Source organism: Acromyrmex echinatior, chromosome 7 (genome assembly GCF_024713525.1).
Source record: "Acromyrmex echinatior isolate Ae372 chromosome 7, ASM2471352v2, whole genome shotgun sequence".
Classification (NCBI taxonomy): Eukaryota; Metazoa; Arthropoda; class Insecta; order Hymenoptera; family Formicidae; genus Acromyrmex; species Acromyrmex echinatior.
In genome coordinates this window covers 4,510,585-4,536,475 of record NC_141858.1, presented here as the reverse complement: position 1 = coordinate 4,536,475, position 25,891 = coordinate 4,510,585, and the positions used below count along the sequence as shown (strand labels likewise).

The following is a 25,891-nucleotide window of genomic DNA, read 5'->3' as shown; positions in this document are numbered from 1 at the left end:
GAAAATCACGTTACAAAATGCGTTACAAGCACGTGAAAAATTTTATGAAAAAAACTTAAAAATCAGATTAAGTTCATGGTTCGTTGCACTGTTTAAGATGTTAAAAAGAGCTTTCGCACCTGTGAATGGGTGGGGTCCACGGGAGATTCAGCAACGTAAGGACTGGAGGATCTTTAAGGAAGAGAGAGCGAGAGATCGCGAGAAGAGGATCCAACCAATCTGGAAACAAATACTCTACGTTCTTTTAAACATGAAACCAATATAGAGTAATTTTATATGAATTTAAAATACTATAAAGTTCTTCGAGTTTTTACAGTCGTTTCTGCCGCGGCGGGATCCGTGAGGCAAAACGACGATATATTATAGATTAACGAATACAAAAAAAATGTTTTGTTCTTTAATTCTTTAACTGCATGTGGATTTATAGAAAACTACTTTTTTATTATTTAATCTTACAAGTAATTGAGAAGAATAACTAGAGATGTGCCTCAATTATAATTTTTTAAAATTAAATATTTTATTATACTAATTGTTTTATATTATTAATCCGCATATATTATGCACTTACGTATTTAACAGCAGTTAAATAATTATTGTGTGTTTTACTTCTTGCTAGGTCCCATAAATAATTACATAATGTTGTACTATATGTAACATGATATAAGACAAAGAGCTGCCAATATTATTATCCTTTTACTAATCGCTATACGATGATTGCAACATAAATAGGCCGAATAATGATCAAACACAGTAATTACTTTTATATTATTTTAATTATTAATCTTTGCCAAATAGCGCTATAATTTTTTATTTTTTTGTCCATACACGCGATATCTTCTTCGACTGTTTAAAGTCTCTCCATTTATTGTATTTCTTGGACCCCTATCGGCGCTCGGCTTGAACATCTAAAAATAAAAAGCAATTAGTCACAATTTCATAATTTTCGACGATAGATTTGTATGCTAGAATTGTATTCAAATAAAATGCAAATGTATTACATTTAAGCACATTTTGTCTTTATTCTGAAATCCAACAATGATTATGCTTCAGGGAAAGGAAAGAACTCTTAAAGTCAAAAGCGTCCAACCCGTAGCTGCAAAATTAAAAAGATATTTTGCGAAATTGTTCTATGAAATTATTTTTTAATTATAATTAAGTTTTTAATTTTTATATTATATATAGGGTATCCCATAACTTTTAATTGATATTTTTGGGAATGAAAGAGAGGATGAAATTTTGAACTAAATTTTGAACAAGATCTTGGGGTAGCCAAATCTCTGTGGTAGGTTTAAGTGTAAACGAGGTAGGAATGTTAGAGAAAATGGAAAAAAAAAGGAAAAAGAGGAAACGTAATGTTATAATTAAATGAGTGTCAGGGTCAATAGAGTGTTTGCAGGGCAACAATAAGAGAAATAATGATAATTATTTATTAAGAGAGCCGCAGGAAGGGAGGTGAAAGTTGCTACGCGTGGATAGTCGCGCGCTCCTTGGCAGGAGGTGAGGTGAAAATCATTTCGTGTGAAAAGTCGCATGCCTCTTGGCAGCGGGAAAATGGGATGAAAGTTTTTGCGTGGAAAGTCTCGCGCCCCTTGGTAGGAGAGAGATAGGGTAAAATCGCTTCGCGTGGAAAGTCGCGCGCCCCTTGACAAGAGGGAGATGGAGTAAAAGTCACTTCGCGACACTATATTAAAAATTTGACTACAATTAATTAGTACTACATTCTTGTAAAATTTCATCGAAATCGAACTTGGGGTAGTATATGGAAATTAAGCCTAATATTCTATTCTAATTTTACAATTTAATTACTACTTTTATGATTATAAAAATAAAAAATAATTAATACTATATGCGGAAATTATTCGTTGTTATACATGAGCGATGTCATATCGATCAAGAAATAAATCAAGATGATAAACAAGGGAGTCAAATAACATCAATAGAATCTCCAGTAAAAGAATAATCGTCATCCTCTCATGAACTCGACATCGTCCATGAAATCATCGATGTCTGGAAAATCGATGAGTTATAATATATCCTTCTAAATAATTTTACGCAAAAATAAAATATATTAAATTATTACCGTATACTCAAGAAATGGCGATTATTTCGAAGAAAACTAAAAACACGAAAACTAATAAAGGTCTCACCGAAGTAATCTACCAAGTTAAGAACGTAGTGGCCGCCCTATCAATAAAAATGTTATTTTATTATTTATATTTGTACCATTTTAAAGTAACTTTATTATATTTTTTAGTAATAGAAGCGTTAATCATAAAAATCGTTTCTTTCTTTACAAAGGAAAAAGATTATTATTTCTCACTATTACACATTTATTAGTTTTATTATGTTTAATTTCATTATTATTGTTAATAGAAGAATTGACTCTTTTATTCACAAGAAACTTGTGAGGCTACATCGATATTGTAAGTTTTTATTTAATAAAGTATCTTTTAAAGTATATATTCTTGCTGCTTTATAAATAAATGTATAAATAACTGAATCCAGAGATGGTCCGTTTTAATCAATCTGCCGGAGTATCTCAAAATCCTTAAGTTTAAGATCAAAAAATTTTAGACAAAAGTTACTAGGAGAAAAAAATGGTTATTTTAATTGACTTTTTTTAAATCCCTAATAATAGAAGTCAAAACGTAGTTAAAACTTAAAACAATGTGATTAAAAAGGTATTCACCACGAGCGCAAGCTATTAGCAGCGAAATATTTATATTTTAATAGATTACAATAGAATAAAAACAATATAATAAAATAGACGTTTCGGCTTTATATTAGGCCATCTTCAGTATTACAAAATTAATATGTATTATAACTTACATAATCTTCTTGATGCTTCCATGGGTGCTTTCTATATAACTAATCTGTGCTTCGCGGGTTTTCTCCATGTCTTGGTCCATTCTTGATGTGCCAACGTTTCGTGGGCCTTGCAGTCCACTTCATCAGGGCGAGGAGCTGATATCAGACTGCTCCTCGCCCTGATGAAGTGGACTGCAAGGCCCACGAAACGTTGGCACATCAAGAATGGACCAAGACATGGAGAAAACCCGCGAAGCACAGATTAGTAACTTACATAATGTTGAGAACATCTAATTTTATTCATGTTGTCATAATGAGATAGAACATTTTACACGTTCGATTACAATATTTTCGAAGCGCTTAGGTTATTGTTATAAAAAATTTTTTTAGTCCATAAAATCATGTCAAATAATTCAGAAGCCAAATGTATTTTTGTCACAAAAGTTAGTCGAACTTATTGAAACACATAATTTCCAGATTCTATTAAATGTGAAATTTATAAAAATTGGTAGTTCTTCAATTGAAAAAATAAATTTAACTGTAATATATAAATTATGATACCTGTGTTAATAATAAGTTGAGTTGTGGAATCCAAGATTTGGAAAATATATTGAATTGTTCAAGAGTTAAAAATATCTAACTGTAATCATGAAAGACGATTTATATACAATTTATGTCCGCGAGTGAAAAATTCTAGAATTGTATGAAAGAAGTTATATTTAACAAGGGCAAGTATGCTTCTGGTAATTTTTCTGTGTCGTTTTATTTATTTATTCCGTTATTTTATTTCGTTGTGTAGATTATTTCTGTGACGTTAGTCTCTTCTGAAAGAATGGTTCTATATTTACAATAATAGTACTTCCTGAATATTATCCAAATTAAATTTGTGACAATATTCAGATTGATGTTGTGAAACAACATTATGAACGCTATTTAATTTTTTAATGTTAGTTTTATGTTCATTTATTTTAGTTTTAACTTTCCTTTTAATTTGGCCCACAAGAGGAGTCACAATCGAGGCAACTATTATATACGCTTATTTTATATACGATATTACATTGTTTCATTCTTTCTAATTTGTCTTTACCAGATTTAATAATGGATTTAACGTATTGATTGGTTTGTAAGCTATTTTAAAATTATTTTTTTCCGCGTTGTTTTAAATATTTCTCCGGATATTTCTTCGAGATATCCTTCATATAAGGAGGAGGTCCTAAAGGAAGGACCAAAGATCCACAAAGAAGGTAATCCCCTAAGGATAGTTAGTTGTATTAATAGTCCTTTATTTCCGTTAGCTATTTAAAAGATATAATTGACAAAAATTTAAAAAAAGAATTTAGTTACATAAAAAACAGCTATGAATTTATTAATAAACTTAATGGTATGACATTAAATTTTGATTACAAAATGGTATCTTTCAATATTGTGTCGATGTATACTAATATTCCTGAAGATTTAGTTGTAAAGGCGGAAACTTATTTGTACACCTAATATCATCCACATATTTATAATAGATTGGAATGTTTATATTCATATTATAAAATATGTTTTTTTTTCAGGTCTTGAATTATTATTATACGTCAGCCAAGATAGGTGACAATATTGAAATAAGATAGAACTCTATTTCCCTGAATATGAACATTCCTAAAAATGAATTTTTGAAGGCCATCGTGAGTCTTTAACTCTACTTATTTCAACTTTGACAACCACTTTTTCAAACAGATCTTTGATATGCCTATGGGATCTCCCTTGTCACCTTGGCTGACGTATAATAATAATTCAAGATCTGAAAAAAAAACATATTTTATAGTATGAATATAAACATTCCAATCTATTATAAATATGTGGATGATATTAGGTGTACAAATAAGTTTCCGCCTTTTTTAATCAAAAATTAAGCATTTATTGTGAAAGAACGATACATAATGTTTTATTGATGTAAGTCAAAATGTAAGTGCAAGTTCTTTTTGCGTTTGGCACGAATCTTCATTCAATAATGCTTCCAATTCCGCGTCTTCGTACACATTCGGCCTTTCGCTACGTTCTTTGTCTTCGACGTCAAATTCACCGTTCTTAAATTTTTGAAACCATTCACGACAACTTCTCTCACTTAAGGCCTCACCATATGCTTCTACAAGCAATTGATGAGCCTCAGCTGCAGATTTCTTCAAATTAAAGAAGTAAATCAAAAGTTCCCGCAAATGACGCTTATTCGGCTCAAAACTCGGCATTTTCGCACAAAAAAATATATGCTGATACAAAATCGCTAGTATTTCAAGGTTATGTTGTTGACAGATGTCTAACCTTACGATATAATGTTTTACATCAGACAATTTTAACTATAGCTTGCTAGTGGCGCCGTCTTTTGTCAAACGGTGGAAATTTATTTGTACACCTAATATCATTTTGGCCGTGCCGATCAACCAAATGAACAGAATTCTAAATAAATTTAACTCGTATCATGACAGACTGAAATTCACTTGCGAACATAATGATGACGGTTCTATTAATTTTCTTGACGTGAGTCTAAGAGTGGAGGATGGATTCATTAAGTTTGACAATTACAAAAAACGAACTCGGGACGATATCTTAGCTACAAATCAAATAGAACATAAAAGATCCATCCTATAGAACATAAAAAAGGTGTCATAATCGGTTAACTCGATAGAATTCTCTTTTTGTCACATCCTAAATACTATAGCAATAACATTGAATCCATGATTAATAATAATAATATCCATGATAATTCTATTGTCTAATGGTTACTCCTTGGATATCATTTTTTTTACAATCAATAAAAGAATTAAAACTTTATCAAGACGGAATAATTTATATAATAATACAAGAGATGATTATGATTATAATAAGAATTTTATAAAAAAATATTTTACAATATCTTATATGAAAGAGAAATTTAAAACGATTGCGGAAAAAAATAATTTTAAAATAGCTTACAAACCAATCAATACGTTAAATTCCATTGTTAAATTGGGTAAAGACAGATTAGAAAGAAAGGAACAATGTAATGTCGTATATAAAATAAGTTGCCTCGATTGTAACTCCTCTTACGTGAACCAAACTAAAAGGAAAGTTAAAACTAGAATAAATGACCATAAAACTAACTAATTAAAAAATTAAATAGCGCTCATAATGTCGTCTCACAACATTAGTCTGAATATTGTCACAAATTTAATTGGGATAATATTCAGATATAGAACCATTCTTTCAGAAGAGACTAACGTCAGAAATGATCTACATAAAGAAATAAAATAACAGAATAAATAAATAAAACGACACGGAAAATTTACCAGAAGCATACTTGCCCTTGTCAAACATAACTTCTTTCACACAATTCTAAAATTTTCTACTCGCAGGACATAAATTGTATATAAATCGTCTTTCATGATTAGAGTTAGATATTTTCTTTTTGACTCTTGAACAGTTCATATGTTTTCCAAGATTTTTTTGGATTTCACTACTCAATTTATTGTTAACACAGGTATCATAATTTATATAAATAAAAAAACAAAGGACTACGAGCCTAAAACAATCATCATAAATTAACAAATTTGTATTAAATAGTTAAAAAATAAAATAAAACATGTCATGAAATTAAAGAAACATGAAATTTAATTTGACCGTCAGCAAGTAAACAACACAAACATTTAGATCCCTGTTGGATCATTTTCAATGTGACGCAAAAATAACAATAGAAATGTTACATAGATAAAATATATAAAAATTAATTAAAAATTCGCTCTCGGCGTATCAACTATCGTATCAACTATAAATCTCGTTCCAAAATAAAAAGAAAATTATGTAAAAGTTGTAGTTGACAACAATGTGTTCCTTCGGATTGTGTATGTAGAACAAAGACGAACATGTTTCTTATTATGTGTGTCAAAATGATGTATTATCGATTAGACAACGCGATGAGAATTGAAAATAATCATCTCTCTAGGAAGCTAAAAGATAAAGTTTTTTTCTAGCTCCTTTAAGGATGAGTGCCCTGATTCATTCCAACGCTGTCTTGGCCGCAGCCCTATGCCACCAGATTACCACATAAAGCAGCCTAGGGCAGAGCAATGTAGAGCTAGTAAATTTTTTCCGGCTGTAGACCCCATGTCTGTCCAAAAGTCCTTCTACACACCCAAAAAGTAGATGCAGATTTTCTTGCATGTTAGATCTAGATGCAGTTTCCAGGTTAGCCTCTTATTCAGGGTAACTCCAAGATATTTAATTCTTCAGGGGCAGGTCACTAACCTGATCTTGTTTAAGACAGGTCCTGTGCAAGGACTTATCTAATACCTGTGAAAATGACTAGACTCGTCTTCATCGATTTAACCGATAGGCCAGTCCCTCGTCTCTCCTGACTAATCTCCAGTGCTCCTTGCATGAGCTCAAGAAGCATTTCAAGAAAGGGTTCTTGAATAAAGATTGCCAAGTCATCGGCATACCCAATTGATTTGAAGCTTCTATCATTGAGTTTCTTCAATAGTTTATTAGCATCAGAAGAGTTGAGAGAGAACTCTACCTTACAGGAAACCCCTGTCCTATCTTTCTACATTCTTTGATCCCAGCGAGGTCGTGATGTGACGACCCAGCATGGTCCGGATACACTCAACGAATTTTGTCGGTATTCTGAGCGCCGTCTCAGAGCAGACTACTTGGTGTTGTTAAATGTCCCCTCTAAGTCCAAATGAGTCTTCTACGAAGCCTCCTTATTGTATCTCCTCTTCAATAATTGCGACGACCAAATGTAAGGCCGTCTCTCCAGAATAGCCAGTTCGATATGCATGCTGGTTGAAATGCAAGGGATTCTGCACCAATACCTTAGTCCGTAAGTATCGATCAATTTTTCTATCGTCTTTAGCAAGAACGCATTAGCGACTTTGTATCTAATTCAATTGTTACATTTATAAAGCAGCAACAATTTTAAAAGTTACGTTATCAAATAAAAATAAAAAACTTATAATATCGATATATGTTAGCACAAGTGGTTTTTTGTCAGTTAAAGAAGATTTATTCATTTCACAAACTTATGGGCGTGCAATAAACAATATCGATCGAGAAACCAAGACTCGCAACGCCAACGGCGATCTTCTACTAAATTGCAGAAATTGGTGATGCTGATGATTACACACAGAAGACAACGGTAGATGCTCAACACAAAGAGCATTAGGAAGAACAGTGTAACCAAAAATTGTGGTATGATTAAAAATTTTGCCAAAGCTTCCGGATAAGATACGAAAGCCAGGCCCTGCGCGTACAATGTCATTATTATCGTTATCGATCTCGTGGACGAGATTGCCAAAAATTTCAAAAATAATCGTGTCCGCCATCAAACTGGTGCAAAGATCCAGACTTGTCACGTTCGTGCAATCCCTGCAAGTCTTCTGCTAATTTTCTATTAAATTCATAATGCATTTAAATTTTATATATTTAGAACCTTCTAGTATTACTAATACATAGTCCCATTTTTATTTTGACGAAAAAACATTATCATAATGTTACGTCCGTACCGAGTAAGAATATAAGAAATAACGATCGGCGCGACATGAGATTACCGTACGAGTCACGGGATTAACGTAGAGAAAGAAAAAGATTGATTGAATATTTCTTTGGATAAGAGAGGTACAAATCGATCAGTCAAAATCGAGTCTCAGATTTAGCGGCCAAAAAAAAAATACAATCTTAACTCGAAATCTTAAACTAGCAAATTCGAATTAACAGAATTTTAGAAACAGATAATTTATTAATTAATTTATGACAATAGAAAAATGGTAAAGATAAAGGAAATTGCCATAACTGACATTTTATACACCCAAACTGAATAAGTGAAGTTATTAGATCAATTTTGACGAATTATATTTAATAAATAACAGGATTTAAGAAGAATTTTAAAGATTCGAGAATTTTAAAGTTCATCATTTTGTATCTGCTGGAAAAGGAAAGGTTGTGGGAAGAAAGTCACGCATCGTGTATCGTTTCTCATTTTCTTTACTTATTTTTATTTTGTATCCAAAAGACACCCGAGAAATCTTCCATTCATCAACACATGTATCAAAAACGACGCGAAGAAGCTGTCTCGGAAAAATGCGGTTTCTCGGGCACTGTAGCGAAACGGCGGCGGGAAGAGTAGCCTAGCTAATTGAACTCGTCGGCCCACGCGTTTCTCTCGCCTAGTCATAATAAATATAATTTCATAATGTAAAAGAAAAAAGAGACATAAATACAGAAATTAAATTAGTAGATATACTAGGCCAGTTCTGGATAAATTCGTGTTAGTGTGTATACATATACGCGGTGTGTGTATGTGTGTGTGTGTGTGTGTGTGTGTGTGTGTGTGTGTGTGTGTGTGTGTGGGTTCGAGGGTGGGGGAAGTACGTTGTTAGATGTGAGGGAGGGGGTCAGTAGGCGAGGGAACCGATGAAGAGGGGATTGACGTCACTGAGCGAGGGGACTGCGAGAGGGAGACCAGGGCCCACCATGTTATACTCTCTCTCTTCCACCCATTATAAGGTGCAGTTCTCTCCCTTCAATTTGTTGCGATCCTATACTTATTCGTGCTCTCTCTCTCTTCTTCCCGTTGCAGTCCCATACCTATCACATTATTCGCGTGCTCTCTTTCTCCCATTGCACTCCTATACCTACCTATCGTCTTCCTTATGCTCTCTCGCTTCCTCTCGTTGCAGCCCATACCTACCATATTATTCGCGCTCTCTCTTCTTCCGTTGTATTCCTTCCTCGTTATCTTTTTTTCTCGATTTTATTAAGATGGGTATTCATTTAATGATTTTTTAAATAATATGACTTAGTCTAAAAGTAACAATTTTTTTAGTTGTAATGAGTGCCTTATCAACTAATATACGAAGTATGATGAAGGAATGGTGTAGGGAGAAATAATAATTTTAAATATAAAATAATATTTATTAATATTTAATATTAATATTATTTATTTTAATTATTAATATTAATTTCATAATAATTTAATAATAATTATTAATATTATTAATATTAATTTTATTTATTTTTTAATATTCACATTTTTTTGTGTAACCTACTGTAACAAGACGATTATATAATAATTTTCTTTATGATAATAATGTTTCTGTTTTGGTGTTGTTAAGTGTTTATAAAAGACCTAATGCAGTCGTCACTGTTCTTCGTTTTTTCTGTCCGACAAAAAAGCATTATATTAATATTTAAATATAATATTTTAAATAAAATAAGATACTTACAATTAATTCTACATTTTCTCGGGCTTGTCGATTTCATATGGACGAAATCCGAATAAGTAGTAGAGGTCGAAAGATACCCAATTCAAATTATCTTCTGGATACTCCTCCCAGAGCTCGTCGAGTACCTGCCTGTCAAACAATCTCACTAATCGAACATTTTGATCTATATTAATAAATTCTCTTATCTTTATGTCCCGACGCTGAATGTCTTGATAAAAAATAAATATATATCATTAATTAAAAAAAATTACATTTATAAAAAAATGTTGTACATAAAAGTTTACTCACCACAGGCACTATTTGTATCCCTAATTCATTTTTTAGGTGTAGCCGTTCGACAGGCTCATTGTCAACCATTAGCACCTAAAATTAAAAAAGAATCATTAAAAAATTACACTAAAAGAAAAAAATCACACTGAAAAAAAATCACACATATATATCTAAGACTCATCCCCCCCCCCCTGAACCGGATATTTGTACGTTTTTCTAGTGTTTCTTGCAAGTTATACATTTCTTTTTTTCACAATATAATTACACAGTTTCGAGGTGCTGCAGAGATAGAATCTGCTGACACACTGGCTGACTGATTGCTAAGGGTTGCATGAGAAAATGTAGCTATAGCAAAAAATTGTACATGACCTATTTAACTTAAGTGGCATTGGAAGATTCGTTTTATAGCATTGACCAAGATTTGCTTATCCATGTTCAAAGGGTTTTTTAATTGATTCAATCGAAATGGTCTGTCCCAGGATATCTGATATTTTGAAAAGAATCCTTAGCATTGCCTCTCGGTCAAAAGTACATGAAAAAAGTACCACATCCGAAAGACACGAAAAAAGTAAATATTTTTTTGCAAGATATCATTTACAGAAAAAATAATTTCATGTTAAAATTATGTATCTCAAAAAAACTAATTTTTAATAGTATAAGACAGTATAAATGGCGAAGCGTGACACGCGTTTTCTTATTCGTTAACTTGAATACTTATTGAATACTATCGAATAGCTATTATATTATTAACTGATTCTTAATTACTGAGAAAGGGGAAAGAAATTAAAACGTATTTAAAAAAAAATCTCACACTTTATTTTTTTCAAATTGATACAATTCTTTTTGACCACCAGTTGTACTCGTATATTTTAAATACATTCTGTAACGCACAATTCTTAGCTTGTTTTTCATATCGCATAGTATTAGTAATACCTAGATTATTCAAAGATTCTATATCTTTGTAATCAACATCCAAGGTTTCAATGATCATGTCGTCACTATCGAGTCAACTATATCAGCCAACTATTCATGTTTTTGACATCCTTTAACATATGTGAGAGTCTTATTGTCGTCATTCTCTTCCGCACCGATTATAGTCATTATAATCAGACGTTTCGCCATATTGTACGAGATCATTCCGTCTTCCCATTGCAATTCATGGTGATAAGCATTCAATCAGGAAGCATAAGACTTTTCGGATCTTGTCAAGATATTCCATGGCATGGAGTATGTAAAAATGTGATGAGGAAGAATCCTTTTCTCAGCACCGCTACTTCCTTCATAATAAATCTCCTTCCAATGATAAAATCTTGCATACCACAAATGTTGGTATGGCCATAGCGAACGACTTTTTGAGACTGTGCTCGATCAGGAAAAAATCTTGACTTTTATCCCTTATACCGAAAAGAGAGGGGGAGAGTATTACTCTTTCGCGAAAACGATAATTTACGTAATCTTTCGTACTACGTTGGACATTGGGCTGTATTCGATCACGCGGTCGTATATGATGAGGCAATAGGCGGTTGTACTCGCGGGTATTCTCTTTGAATTCAAATTCTAATCGTACATTCATAGTGCCACTCTTGACGGACTCATTTTGTCGCGAGAAGTTAATGATTACTAGAGTAAAATCTCTCAAATCTCCCACTATGTAATTGTTATCATTGCGCGCTCGTATCAAAATCAATTCGTGACGAGCGTTAATTATCACACGTTTGTAATCTTCGCAAAGCCCAATAACATGCAGCGGCACACAAAAATTAAAGTATCCATGTGTCCATGTGTCCATCATTAGACTTTTCGCGGTATCATTAGAGTCGAGAAATCCCGCACTATGCAATTTCATTAGAAAACGTTGCATAATTCTTCATAAGACTAGTCATTCCAACGTTTCTACTATGGTCGATCTCCATATTATTGAGTTTGGGCTGTAATTGGGCAGGCCTAAATATAACTACTTCAGGGAAAAAATAGAATCCAAACTAGGCTTTACACGGGCGACTATAAGGAAACTTAAGTTAAACTATCCTGACTATGTCCTAAATGGGCATGAGTTTGATAAACCTTTACTTTGGATGCCTCAATAATGCCCATATGGAGTCAGTATTAAAATATGGAATTCCCCTGGATAAATTTCCACACGAGCTCATATCGATTGCGTTGGAATCGGTTAAAAACTTACTTATACAGGGTGCGTCACCAAAATCCGAACAAACTTCAATTTAAATTTTCCGCTATATTATGCCTTCGTCGAGAGATTGTTGTTGGCGTCCGAGAAAGTCTGATACTAGTAAAAAATATTTTCAAAATGACTGCGATGTTGGAACCAAGTGCGGAGTAATCGAAGAGCCGCGATCATCGAAGGCCTTCGTGCTGGACGCTCAGTAACGGAAATAATTCGGTTCTTTGAATATCCGAGATCAATCAAAATTTATGACGTTGTGACAAAATATATGGCTTTAGAACACTCCAATGAAGGTTCCAGTATGTCAACAAGAAAGAATTACTCGAAAAAACGCACCGCGAGGATCCCCATAGTCGTTGAAAGGACTCAAGCGCTGATTTTGGATGACCCATTTGCAAAAATTAGCATCGATTGTTGGTGTAAGCGAGCCAACAATGCATTAAATTGCCGAGGAAGACCTTCCATACAAATCATATATTATACATTAAAAATACGACAGATACTTTCTAAAGCTGCCAGGACAAGCCGAGTTGCTCGCCTCGGCTCCCATTCTGGCCTTCCAACAGCCCAGATTTAAATCCCTTGGATTACTATGTATGGAGCATAGTCGAAAGGTACAAACAAGTCTCGGCCAGGGGCGGGGAGTAAATTTTTTGTATGTGTGGAGTGGATCCGAGTTCCGGGGGGCGCGTGTGAAGACGTTTAAAAAAAAAAAGGTCGAAGGAAGGAATCCTACTCCGAGAAGAATGGAAATATTTATAGATTTACACTTACAATATACAAAAACAAACAAAAAATGAGTAAAGTACATGAATATTTATTTTGCTATTCTTTATTTCTTTATTGCGAATGTAGCTTGAATGTTATTTTTATTTATAAATTCATTTATAAGCTCGTTTAAGTCTATCTCTTCAATCTCTTCCTTAAACATATGAATTATGGCAATGCTGTTTAAATGATTTTGGAACATTGTAGAACGTAGATAATTTTTCATAAAATATGTATGTTTCAGATCGAGAATAGAGGCCGTCATTTAAGCTAATAAGGGATATAATAATTGTGCTCTACAGGGATCCCTCAAGTGCCATGTAAAAGGATTTTTGTAATATTTAATTTTTCATTAAAAACATTTTGTTTAAAGAAATTGTTCGATTTGTCCGGATTTTGGTGACGCACCTTATATAAACTCTACATGTAAAGAATATTTTACGTATTTATAAAGAGTTACATTTAATAAAAAATATATGCTTTGTTTATCATAATCAACATTATTTTTGCAATAAATTTTTTCATAATGCTATTGAGAAGACACTTGCCCAAGAATACGTATATATTTTTTATTTTCTTAATCAAATTGATCTCCTATAAAAATGAGTATCAAATCGGTACTTTACTAATCGGTACTTAATTTACTTCAAACTTTCACTAATTTATTTCAAACTAAAAAATAGCTTAAGCAATACTTTACAGTTCAAACTCATACAATATGAAAAAAGAGTATGTATTTTTGATCTTGTGCTAAATGAATTTTTTAGGTTATAAATATATAAATTATCTTCAGAAAACATTTCAGAATTCACATGTACAAAAAATATTGAAAAGATATATGTATTTTTTCAATATTTTAGAAAAGTATTCGAATTTGTATAAAAAATCTAAGAATTTTTTTTAAATGTTATAAAATTATATTCTGCAAGATCATACACTACTTAACAAAAAATAGACACACTTAACACTTTCAAATACGGTCAAAATTACATAATATTCAAATCATTGTAATTGAAAAGTCAAAACGCAGACAAAAAAATCAAAACAGTGTTTGAAAGCTTGAAATTCTTATTTTTGAAATTGGTAATTGATATTTCGATCTGACTGATTTTTTTTTAAAGCTATACGGATACAAATGGATATCCGCTAAATCTAAAAATTTTGTAAAATGTTTACAACATTTTATAGTATAATGAATTAGAAATCGCACACAAATGTAATTTACAGCAGTCGAAAGAGCGAATCTTTACCTTCACTGTTAAAAATGTCATGAAATTTAATGTATTTTTAAGTTACATAAATTAAATTAAATTTTATGATACTAAATTAAATTTAATGTAGGTATCTGTAACTGAAAAGTATATTGTGTTCACGTACATGAAAGTTAGTCTACTTTTCATAAATACGAAGTTTAGTATATTTATATATCATTAAATTATATGTAGATTTGAAATTTAATGTAAGTAAACATTAAATTTAAATTATTTATAACTTTATTTTTACTGACAACATTAAACATTTTTAATGTACCTGTTTGAAATTTGCTTCCATTACATATAACGGAAGCAAATTTCTGTTTTTTAACAGTATTCAATTTGTTTTTTTATTGGGGGTTATACGATTATTTTTACCGAGTTATTGAAATAAAAACAATTATTTTTGCTTGAATGTTGAATGAGAAAAAAATCATATGTTCAATAGAAAAGTATTAAAGGTAAAGATTCACTCTTTTAAAATTGTAAATTTTTGTGTGATTTGAACTTCGCGCCATAAACTTTTGTACAAAATTTTTAGATTTTTAGATTGATATCTATTTATGTCCGTATAGCTCTGTAAAAAATTGGTCAAATCGAAATATCAGTTTGATTTCAAAAATAGAGATTTCAAGCTTTAAAATGCTTTTTGAAAATTTCATTATGATCATTTTCCACGAACTATATAGTTACTACATCTTCAAGTTAAAGGGTCATTTAAAATCAGCATTAAAAAAGCCAAATTCCAATTTACGTATTTCTGCGAAAAATGATTACGGAGTGATGTTTGAAAAAGCATTTTAAATCATAACTTTCGAATGCTTCAAATCTATGTATAAATTTTATTTATACACATGGTATTAATTTGAAGTGAATTTTGTAAAGGAAGATGATTAAAAAAAAGCCGATTTTTACCCACTTCAAGGTGCAGTAAGTAAAAGGAATAGCGTTTTTTTATAGATTTTGACTTCCTGAATACGATAATTAATTTGTTCAAAAAAATTGTATGTTCAAAAAATTTGTATCATGTTCATGCTCAATTTTCAAGGTGTTCTCTATAGATCCCGAACTTTTTATTAACATTATTGTATTCAGGAAGTTAAAATCTAATAAAAAACGCTATTCCTTTTACTTATATCTTTATGAGCAAAAATCAGCCTTTTTTTAATTTCCTCTGTGTTAAAAAATAAACTTCAACTTCGATGACATACATGGATTAAAGAATCTCCTCAGTTCTATACAATGCTCAATAAAAAAAGCAAATTGAAGGTAAAAATTCACTCTTTCGATTGTTATAAATCGTTTGTATGCGTTTCTATTTTGTACCATGGAACATTGTAAATTTTGTAATTTTATAATTTATGGATTTCACGGATATCTGCGTGTTTATATCCGCATGGATTTCAAAAACATCAGTTAGATTGAAATATAACCAATTTCAAAAATAGAGATTTCAAGCTTTCAAATACTTTTTTAATTTTTTGTTTGCGATGATGTTTCATTGAATTATAATGATCTGATTTGTACAATTTTAAGCATGTTCAAAAGTGTTCCCTACTCTCTAAATCTCGTGGAGTGAAATCTCACTCGAAGAGACTGAAAATTTAATTTTTTCTGTTTTGAAAAAAGAGTGAAACTACTACAGTCACTCTTGTTCAAGAATGGCAGATTTTCACTACTTCGTATTTTCACTCTCTTTTCGAGACAGGCTAAATTTTCAAGTTTCTTCGAATGAGATTTTATTCCACGAGATTTAGAGAGTATTCTTTGTTGAGTAGTGTATTAAAAGATTCTAAAAAAATTTTCGTCGGGACAAGGTAGAATGATTCTGGAAATATTTACTTTGAAATATTGTGCTCGAAGTTATTGTGGGAAAAATACATGACAAATACATCACCGTGTCGAAGCACATACCGAAGAAGAAGAATGTTTGCGAATACCGTCCATTGCTCTATCCAACTGCTTTTATTATTAAAAGGCTGACCATGATGATGTATGGAAAAAGAGCCAGGTAATAAGCTGCTTTACCTACTCTTGACGCTTTTGCAGATCACCACATAGACGAATATCTAACTAGCTAGCAACGCGAGAACTAATTTCCATGAGGATAGCCCGAATCCGTCCTCAATCCCCATTTCATTAAGAACATATTTTCTGATATACAGACAGTTAGAAATGTTTGTCTATTTAAGAAATTAAAATCCTGACTTTTTGAATGTTTATCGCTTATTACAGTAACATGAAAGAAAATATTCTATAATAAAGATAAAAAGTGAAAGTTAGATAAGCCAGCGATTTAATACATTATACATGCAATTTAGTGGATTATTGTTATATATTATTGCATAACTCCAAGAGATACGGACATTTTTATTTTGAATCTCGTTGCGGAACAAGAGCTTTGAGATACAAGTGAAGAGCTTTCACATACAAGTGATATATAATAATTACAAAAGACTCTTAATAATTTATAATTGATATTATATGACAATAGTAAGTACGCAAACGGATGTAATAATAACGTCACATTTAAACAGAAGAATAGTACATACACAAGTCTTCTGATGACATCATAAAAAGCAAAAGGAAAATTAATGTACCTAAAATAGGGGTCGGCGGAACTTTTGCTTCCGTTTTTGCCGGTCGATGAGCTATTGAAACACGTGTCGCACCATTCCTCCTAACAATAGGACCACGGAAGCACTGACTGACAGCTTGCTACCATATAATAGAGCATCAATGCCATAAGAGCACAATAATAGGTGATCACAGAGAATACTGATACTACTACGCCGTAGCCGATGCCTAAATGATCTATGAATTAATCAATTGTAATTAAATTCATTGACTGTTTTATTTATCTATATGATATTAATTAAAACTATTTATATAAACTCAATGCGTGCATATATATTATGTATACATATTATTATTCATACATGCACAAATAATAATAATAAGTACGTATGAAAAAACTTTATTTTCTCCCTCTTATGCTCCTCTTCCTTTCTAGCTTACCACTTTAACCTTCTTGTCTTGATATGTGTATTTTACATTGTCTCTGAGCATCTTAGAGAGATGATTACATTCAATCTCATCGCATTGCCTAAGAATAGATAATATATTACATTGACGCACAATAGAAGATATTTATTCTCATTTGAATTAGCTATTACTAAATTAAATATATATAATTTATGACGGTACATCACACAATTTCAATCCGTATTAATGACTCTAATGTACATTTCTTATAATATTAGATTACTTTTTTACTTTTTTATTTTTATTACTTGCGACTTAGTTTGTTTTCCTCTTATTAGATTTGATTACTTATTCCTGTGACAATTTTACATTACATTTGTACTTTTTAACAGAAACAAATATGTTCGTCCATAATCTACATAATCCAGAGGAATACATTGTTATCGATTACAACATTCTTATAACTTTTATTTTATATTGGAGTGAGATTGATAATTAATACTGCGATCGAGAACGAATTTTAATTTTTATATATCTTATCTATGTAATATTTCCACTGTTATTTTTGTTCACATTGATAATGATCCAACAGGGATCGAAACGTTTGTTTTGTTTTGTTTGTTACCGGCAAATTAAAGTTTATATTTTAACTAGATGACATGTTTTATTTATTAACGATTAAAAAAATTTTTTTAATTTATAATAATTTTTTTAGCCCTTTGTCTTTCTGTTTGTTATATATGAATTATAAGAAACAAGAGCGGAAGACGAATTTATTTAGTTTAAAGTTGCAATTTGTAATGAAGTAGTATCAATTGAGAGGATGGGCGAAATAAAGGCCTAATTACAAAATCTTTATTTTAATAAAAATTAAAATAACTTGTAATTTTTTTATTATACACAAGTAGGTACAGTATCAATTAATGAATTTATGTTTTTAAGAAGTTACATGTTACAATACTTCTCCATCACAATCAATATTCCATAAAAAAATTTAATCTTTCGGAAAAAGGACTTAAGTAGAATTGTACCTTTATTTCGCCCATTTTCTTAATTGTAATACATACTAATTGTAATACGTATTAATATATATTGGGTGTTCAAGATAAAGCGTTACAAATTTTTATCTCGAAAACACATTATTGAGAAAAATTGTTCAGACAAAAGTTGTAGGGTTCAAAAAGATCTATTTATTGATCTTCGTCGGTTTGACTTTGGATGGCGTCGTCAAAATTAAGGTCACATCGATTTTTTAAAATGGGACACTTTATTTTTGATTCCAGAATCTAATAACTGATATTGAGAGCTTTTCAAAATATTAATTATATAATAAAATTATTTTTTATTGAGTACTTTTCGAGTTTTGATGTTTGACGGTTACAGTACCGTCGGCATTAGCAATATTCAAGATGTCCGACCAATGGTTAAAATCTCTTGAATATTGTTCAGGATCATGTCTTGGATAATATTTGTAAAGATCACCATTAGAGATTATTCCTCTCATTTTTATTTTTGCATTAAAAATTTATTTTTAAAAATGAAAATAAGATTATGAAAATACAACCTGCAATAGCTTTAATCTTAACAAATAATATCAAGACATGATCCTGAATAACATTCAAGAGGTTTTAATCGTCGGTCAGATACCTTGAGTCAATAATGCTGTGTTTTCGAGATAAAAATTTGTAACGCTTTATTTTGAACACCCAATATATATTAATACGTATTACAATTAGTACGTATTACAATTAAGAAGATAAGGGCGAAATAAAGGTACAATTCTACTTAAGTCCTTTTTCCGGAGATTAAATTTTTTTATGGAATATTGATTGTAATGGAGAAGTATTTTTACATGTAACTTCTTAAAGACATAAATTCATTAATTGATACTGTATCCATTTTGAGATAAAAATTTGTAACGCTTTATTTTGAACACTCGGTATATTAACACATCAGAAGCCGCTGATAATAATACGTCTTTTTATAAAATTTAGTTGCTGTTAATAGTAAAAACACAATAATATGTTTTTTCTGTAGCTGAATCTGTAGCTGATTTCTGCAGTAGTATGTATTTTTTTATATATTTCAAATTCAAATTCATAAAAATAAACTTTTTAGTAGTTGAAATTAATTTTGATCTAAAAATTAAACAAATTTGTTTACATATTTTTTTGACACAAAATGTAAAAAAATAAAAATGAACTGTTTTTTGTATTTTCAAAGTAAAATCATGAAAGAGAGATATGACATATTTCATTTCTTAATCCCGTGAAATTTCTTTATATAAAAGCAAGTTTTTAAAAGTATTCTATAAAAAGGAAAAATTATATTATATTATTATGTCAAAAGTATATTTTTGTAAAAACGTTTAAATAGTTTTATTTTTACGTAAAAATGTTTTATTAATTTTTTCAAAAGTATCTAATAAATTTTGAAATTTTTTAGATCTTACATTCTTTATATTGATAATTTGACATTTCCTTCGTTTTAATTTGTAACAAATAAATTGTAAATTTCCTTTAATTTTTATCAATAGATAGTTATAAACATGATATTTTAAACCAAACTTTACGATTTTCATTCTTATTTTAACAATAGAAAATTCTGCAATAATCATGTATTGAAGATTTAAGTTTATTGTATGTAGCTTTTAGTTTTAAAAAGAATATTAGAAGCGAACAACTTTCGGTTGGCAGCAGTCAGTCGTAAAAAATACATAAAGAAAATATTTGCAAATTGTAAAATGTATTTTTTTAAAGAAACAACAATTTAAAATCAATAGAACAGATTTATAAACTGAAAATTCTCCGGTAATGAATAACCATATATTTAAAATATTGAATTATGCTTTACCAGAAAATGGAGTTATATAATTGTTATATAATTGTTATAGAATTGAGATAAATATGATTTTAAAACAAATAAAAAATAGAGTAAAAAATGGGCAATTAAGAGCCTTAATACGCGACAATTGGTGCAATTATCATAAACATATATATTTCGATTGTATCTATTACATAATATACAAAATGAACTGAATATTTATTACGTCAAAGAAATCGAGTACAACAAGCAAGTCTCACAGATTATCATGTCTGGAGTGTATGTAACCGTCAGTTAGCTGATTAATTAAGTGCACACCATAACTGCACAATAATATAAATTAAATAAATTAAAATTGACAAAAGATAAAATTAAGTTAAAAAATTAAATTTCTCGTAAAAACATAACGTTCGCAGTGTCAAAAGCAGAGTCAACTTATGTAAACATTAGATTATTATCAATTATTGGTATGATTGGAGACTGCTGAGGATGGCTTGAATATAGCCAAAACGTTCAGTTTTGTATATTATGTAATAGATACAACCAAAATATATGTATATATGATAATCGCACCAATTACCGCACATTAAAGCTCTTTTTGTACTTAATTGCTCGTTTTTACTCTATTTTTTTTATTTGTTTTAATATTTGAAGAGTTCAATTTGAATTATTCGTTTTGTTTAAATATGATTTTATTTTATTCTAAAATAAAAGAAAAGTTTTCGGCATATTTTGCAAATATATTATATTAAATGGAAATATTGTTTTATTAAAAAATTTTTTTTAATCATTGCCAGAATCCTATTCACAAATCATATAATCTTTCTCCCTCATAATTATCTTTCTTTCCTCTCTATACATCTCCCCTCCTATGTTTCTTCTACCTATCCCCCCTCTTTAATCTCACTTCCCAATATTTTCTAACATCAACTTTAATTCCTTCTCTGAAAGTCATTTTAAATTTATTTTGTCTAATAACGAAGATAAGAGACATCGATCTTTCTCTCATCGCATTGTCTATTGTACTTTATTCATATTATTTAATTTTTTTGGACTGAACTCTCAACTACAATTATAAAAGATATTTTTCTTATTTAACTTTAATGAGTATTTAATTATTTTAATTGAATAGATAGATTTTTTTACATTGTACATTTTTAATTTTTATTTGTATCAATATTGTCTCATCAGATTATATCTTTCTCTCATTCTTATAATCTTATTATATTTATAGCTATAATATATGCATTATATTGTATTTCGTTCTCTGGATATCAATATACATATAATCATACACCGACGTTCTTTTGCTGTACAATTTTACTAACAAGACGAAGATTCTTTAATTATTGATACCAATAGTTAGATGTCTTGATATTGCGAAGTATATTTTCATTTGCCATCGATCATCCATATATAAGTTTTTACTTTTCTGACAAATTCTAATGTATGTATTTTATGTTACTGTTCAGTTTAATTAACAAGTCGACGATCCTTCTTAAGTTATTGATTACCAACAATTATATAGTTATTCAATGCGAAGTATAGTATTTTCAATTTTCGATCGACTTTATGTTATGTTTTTTTACCGTTTAAACATATTTTATAAACATTGATCCAATCGTGATCGAAACGTTTGTTGTTATTAGCTATGTATGTTATTAAATTTCATAATTAATTTATTAAAAAATTTTTTTATACTTATCTACTAATTTTATAAGTAAAATTTCTGACTCGGAGCCCTTTTTCTTGTTTTAAAAAAATTTTTTTATTTTAATAAAGTTTGCGAGAATTTTAACTGTGAGTATTTTCTCACTTATGAAGTTATCAATCTAAAGATTTGATAAGGGCAGAATTTATTTATATTTATTTATTTAAAAGAATCTTATTTTAGATCGTACATATTATATGAGAACACAATCGATAAAATAGAAGCCTATACCGGTCGAAACTAGATCTTTAATGCTTCTAAATAATTTTTATGTGAATTTATATATCAAATATGTAGTTATTTGAACGGAGATAGAATTTATTTAATTATTTGAATGTATGCTGTTCTAAACTTATGCGTTTTAAGTGACAATTTCTAACATTTTTTTCTATAAAATTGAACCCTTGGTCTTCGCGGAAAGTATGTTGAAATACAGGCGACACCAACTAGATTTGTACGCAAGATTTGCATAAACTGCTCATTTCTATGTAATCATTTCTATGTAATAGAAAGATTTGCCAACTATAAAGAGCACCAATATGTAGGGAATTAGGAAGGCTCCGCCGCTGTTCTCGTAGACCGTGTATGGAAATCGCCAGATGTTCCCGAGTCCGATCGAGAACGCAGGACATGAGAAATTCCAACCTATTTCTCCATTACGCTCTCGTCTTCTCCTCATCCATCTTGATCAACAACAAAATCTGTGAAGCAATTAAAGTTGTCGGATATTTCGGAAGTTCTTGCAAAGGAAATCTCGATTAGAGTTGCGTATATGAGATATGCTTCCTGCTGAACTTACTTTACTTTTGAATTCATTTCCGCCAGCTAATGACGGAATAGATAGCTTGAATAAATCAGAAGTTCCTCTACCAGGAGTTCCGTTGGTAACACAATTCTGCGAAATTATTGATTATCTGATAATTTTTTTCTATGGCAAAATAGGAGGTAAACCGTCGCATATGCGGTTACAATATGTATGAATTATATATAATCGTTGATCACAGCGTGTCTCAGGCTGACCTCCAAATATGAGAAATTGCTTACAATGCAACATGACACCACAGAAACGGCTATTCAACTTAACAATATGTTATAAATTAATCCAATGAATACACTTCCTAATTAAATTTATTTTGTAGTGTATTTCTATTTATTTTGTAATGTATTTCATATATAATTCTAACATTTGTGTTTACAGTTGGCCGACTTTAACTTTCTTTCTGTGTACAGAGGTAAGGTTAACACTTCAGACTAATAAAAACGCAAATAAAAAGTTGCCGAATAGAAAATTTTCAAAGTTTTCTTAGAAATGCTTCTTAAAATATTTGTACACAGAGAAAAGATTAAATAGAAGATGTAGATATATGACTTTGGTAAATATTTACTTTAAGAAAGGCTTCTTCGATAACAATGATCTTGACATATGTTGTCAAGGTCATGATCTCGAGTGACGTTTAATAGGTTTTAACCATCGTTCATTATTTGCTAAAAAGTTATTAACAAAAAGGATTTAAAAAATATCGTCTTATTTCTATCATAAAAAAAAGCATATCTCCCTTGAGAAGGAGAGAAATGAGGTAGACCTAGCTTTGTGTTGAAAATTGTACGTCCCTAGGCAGGAAATATGATGATGTGGATCTCGCTTCGCGTGGGAAGGTGAACGCCTCTAGGCAGGGAGAATATGGGGTGACCTCTCGTTTTGCGTGGGAAGTTACATACTCCTCTCGTCGGCCCACTCCATACCTCTCACCTATCTAGAGTTATCCGACTTTCCATGTAAAGCAATATGAATACGAAATTTGATTGTTAATAACTTTTTAATGAATAACGAACGACGGCTAAAATCTGTTAGATATCACTCAAGGTCATAACCTTGAAATATATTAAGTACTAGCGCTAATCCTAATGAAAATAAAAATCAGAGCGTAAATTAGATGTAATGGGAGAGTAACAGAAGCATAAATGAAAATTTAGGAGACGAAAATTAAAACATCAAAATGTAAAGGAAGCGGAAATGCTTTTTTTTACATTTCATTATTCCAATTTTCGCCTTCTAGAAGTTTCGTTTACGCTTTTGTTACTCTCCTATTATATTCGACTTACGCTTTGATTTTTATTTTCATTAGGGAACGTTTTAACATTGACAATAGCTCGAAAATTTAATAAATTGATTCTATTTATTATGTAAAGACGTATGTAAAACCAGAAGTCAATTTTTTGTCTAGTTCACAAGTTATCATCACAAATTAAAGTTATAATTTTGCAAGAGTTCTTATGGAGTATCTAGTGGAAATAAATCGCTAAAATCGCTGAAAATATGCCGAAATCTATATCAGTTGACTCATTTTAATATAATTCATACAGAAATGAGTTAATTGATATAGATTTTCAGCGATTTATTTCCAAACAGCAGCATATTTCCACTTATATATCAACAAAATTATAAAGAAGAACATTGTCAATATTCTGAAACTTTGTGAGTAAATAACATACTGAGCAACGTTCCTAAAAAAAAATTCATGTCGATTTACTAACCGGTTATCAAGATATTAACGATAAAGCAACACAAAATTCCGAATCGGGTACATAACTTCACTTCGATTGCTCAAAACGTGGCAACAGTGTCAATATAGTACAAAGATTAGTTTATATATCTTTTTGATTTTTAAGTTCCATGTTATGTCTGATGTACATTAAATGCTATTAATATGCGACACGTCTTTTGTTTCTTTCTAGTACGAAATGACAATGGAATCGACATTGAATCGATGTAGATTTGATATCAGAATCAATATCGATATCGATTCCATTGTCATTTCTCACTGGATTACAGTCATGATATAAAGACAAGGATATGCTCGTCCGGTGGTAAAGCGTATATGTAGCAGAGCTATTTTGGCCAGTCGGTTTATCCGAACGTATATGATACACTCGGCACGTCCCTATATGGCTGCATCCGGAAAATTCGATAAGATTATTTCTCTAAAAACTAAAAGACCTGGCTTAAATAGTTTTTAACCCGCTTTTTTGGATTCAATCCACCATATATGATTCTATCATGTTTTTCAACATTGCCGAAAATTGGTCTTCATTCATTTTTTACTCAAATACTATCAACTTTACTGCAGAAAAACTGCAAGAGATAAAAATTGTTTATTTTCTTCTCATTGAACTCTGAATTTTTTTATAATTTTTTATCAATTTTTTCGTACAGCATTTTTTCAGCATTTTTTAACAACTTGAGAAGATACGGTATTAAAAAATTCTGAAAAAATTCTAGAATAAATTCTTAGAACCTCTATGAGGAGAAAATAAATTTTTTCTCTTATAGTTTTTCTGTGAAATTGATAGTATTTGAGTAAAAAATGATTGAAGACCAATTTTCGGCAATTAATATCTTATTAACTATTACGAAAATTGCAAAATGATAGAGGACTTTCCTTCTCAGTTTAGTCTATTCTGCTCTTTTGCGAAAGATTTATCATTATTTTCCAAACACCCTGTATATTATACATATGTGCGTGCGTGCGTGCGTGCGTGCGTGTGTGTATGTGTACAGGGTGTCTCACTTAAGACTGGCCACCATAATAACACCCACAGTTTTGAAGATAGGAAGAAATGCTTGAAATAAAAATTATTTGGTTTCGAAAGGGGTATCGTATGATGATGAATATTTTTTCTCAAGTGGAGGCGCCTAGAAAATTTAAAGTTTTCAACTTTATTTTTATAAATGGTTTTATATGAATTTTTGTACATAATATTTACATAAATTTTACATAATTTTTACATAATATGATTCCTCTAATTATTCTGCATATAAAAGTATTAAGGTAGCGATATCAAAAAA

The 25,891-nt window shown here is 30.4% G+C and overlaps 1 protein-coding gene, 1 long non-coding RNA gene and 1 pseudogene across 2 annotated transcripts in view; 1 reads left to right on the top strand and 2 right to left on the bottom strand.

The window, feature by feature from the left end:
* The window catches only part of LOC105149056 (sodium-dependent nutrient amino acid transporter 1), a 52,499-nt gene extending 51,495 nt beyond the window's left edge, over window positions 1-1,004 (top strand). The window contains exon 9 of the mRNA XM_087407522.1: window positions 98-1,004. Within this exon, the coding sequence (XP_087263648.1) occupies window positions 98-265 (168 nt within the window). The 3' untranslated portion in view covers window positions 266-1,004. The remainder of the gene's footprint in view (window positions 1-97) is intronic.
* LOC105149055 (sodium-dependent nutrient amino acid transporter 1-like) lies at window positions 704-24,130 on the bottom strand (annotated as a pseudogene).
* On the bottom strand, window positions 9,116-10,505 carry LOC147909037 (uncharacterized). Its single transcript, XR_015545571.1, has 2 exons — window positions 10,050-10,505; window positions 9,116-9,983 (listed from the first exon to the last, which is right to left on the bottom strand). It is a non-coding gene; the product is annotated as an uncharacterized LOC147909037 (long non-coding RNA).
* Window positions 24,131-25,891: the final 1,761 nt, after the last annotated feature.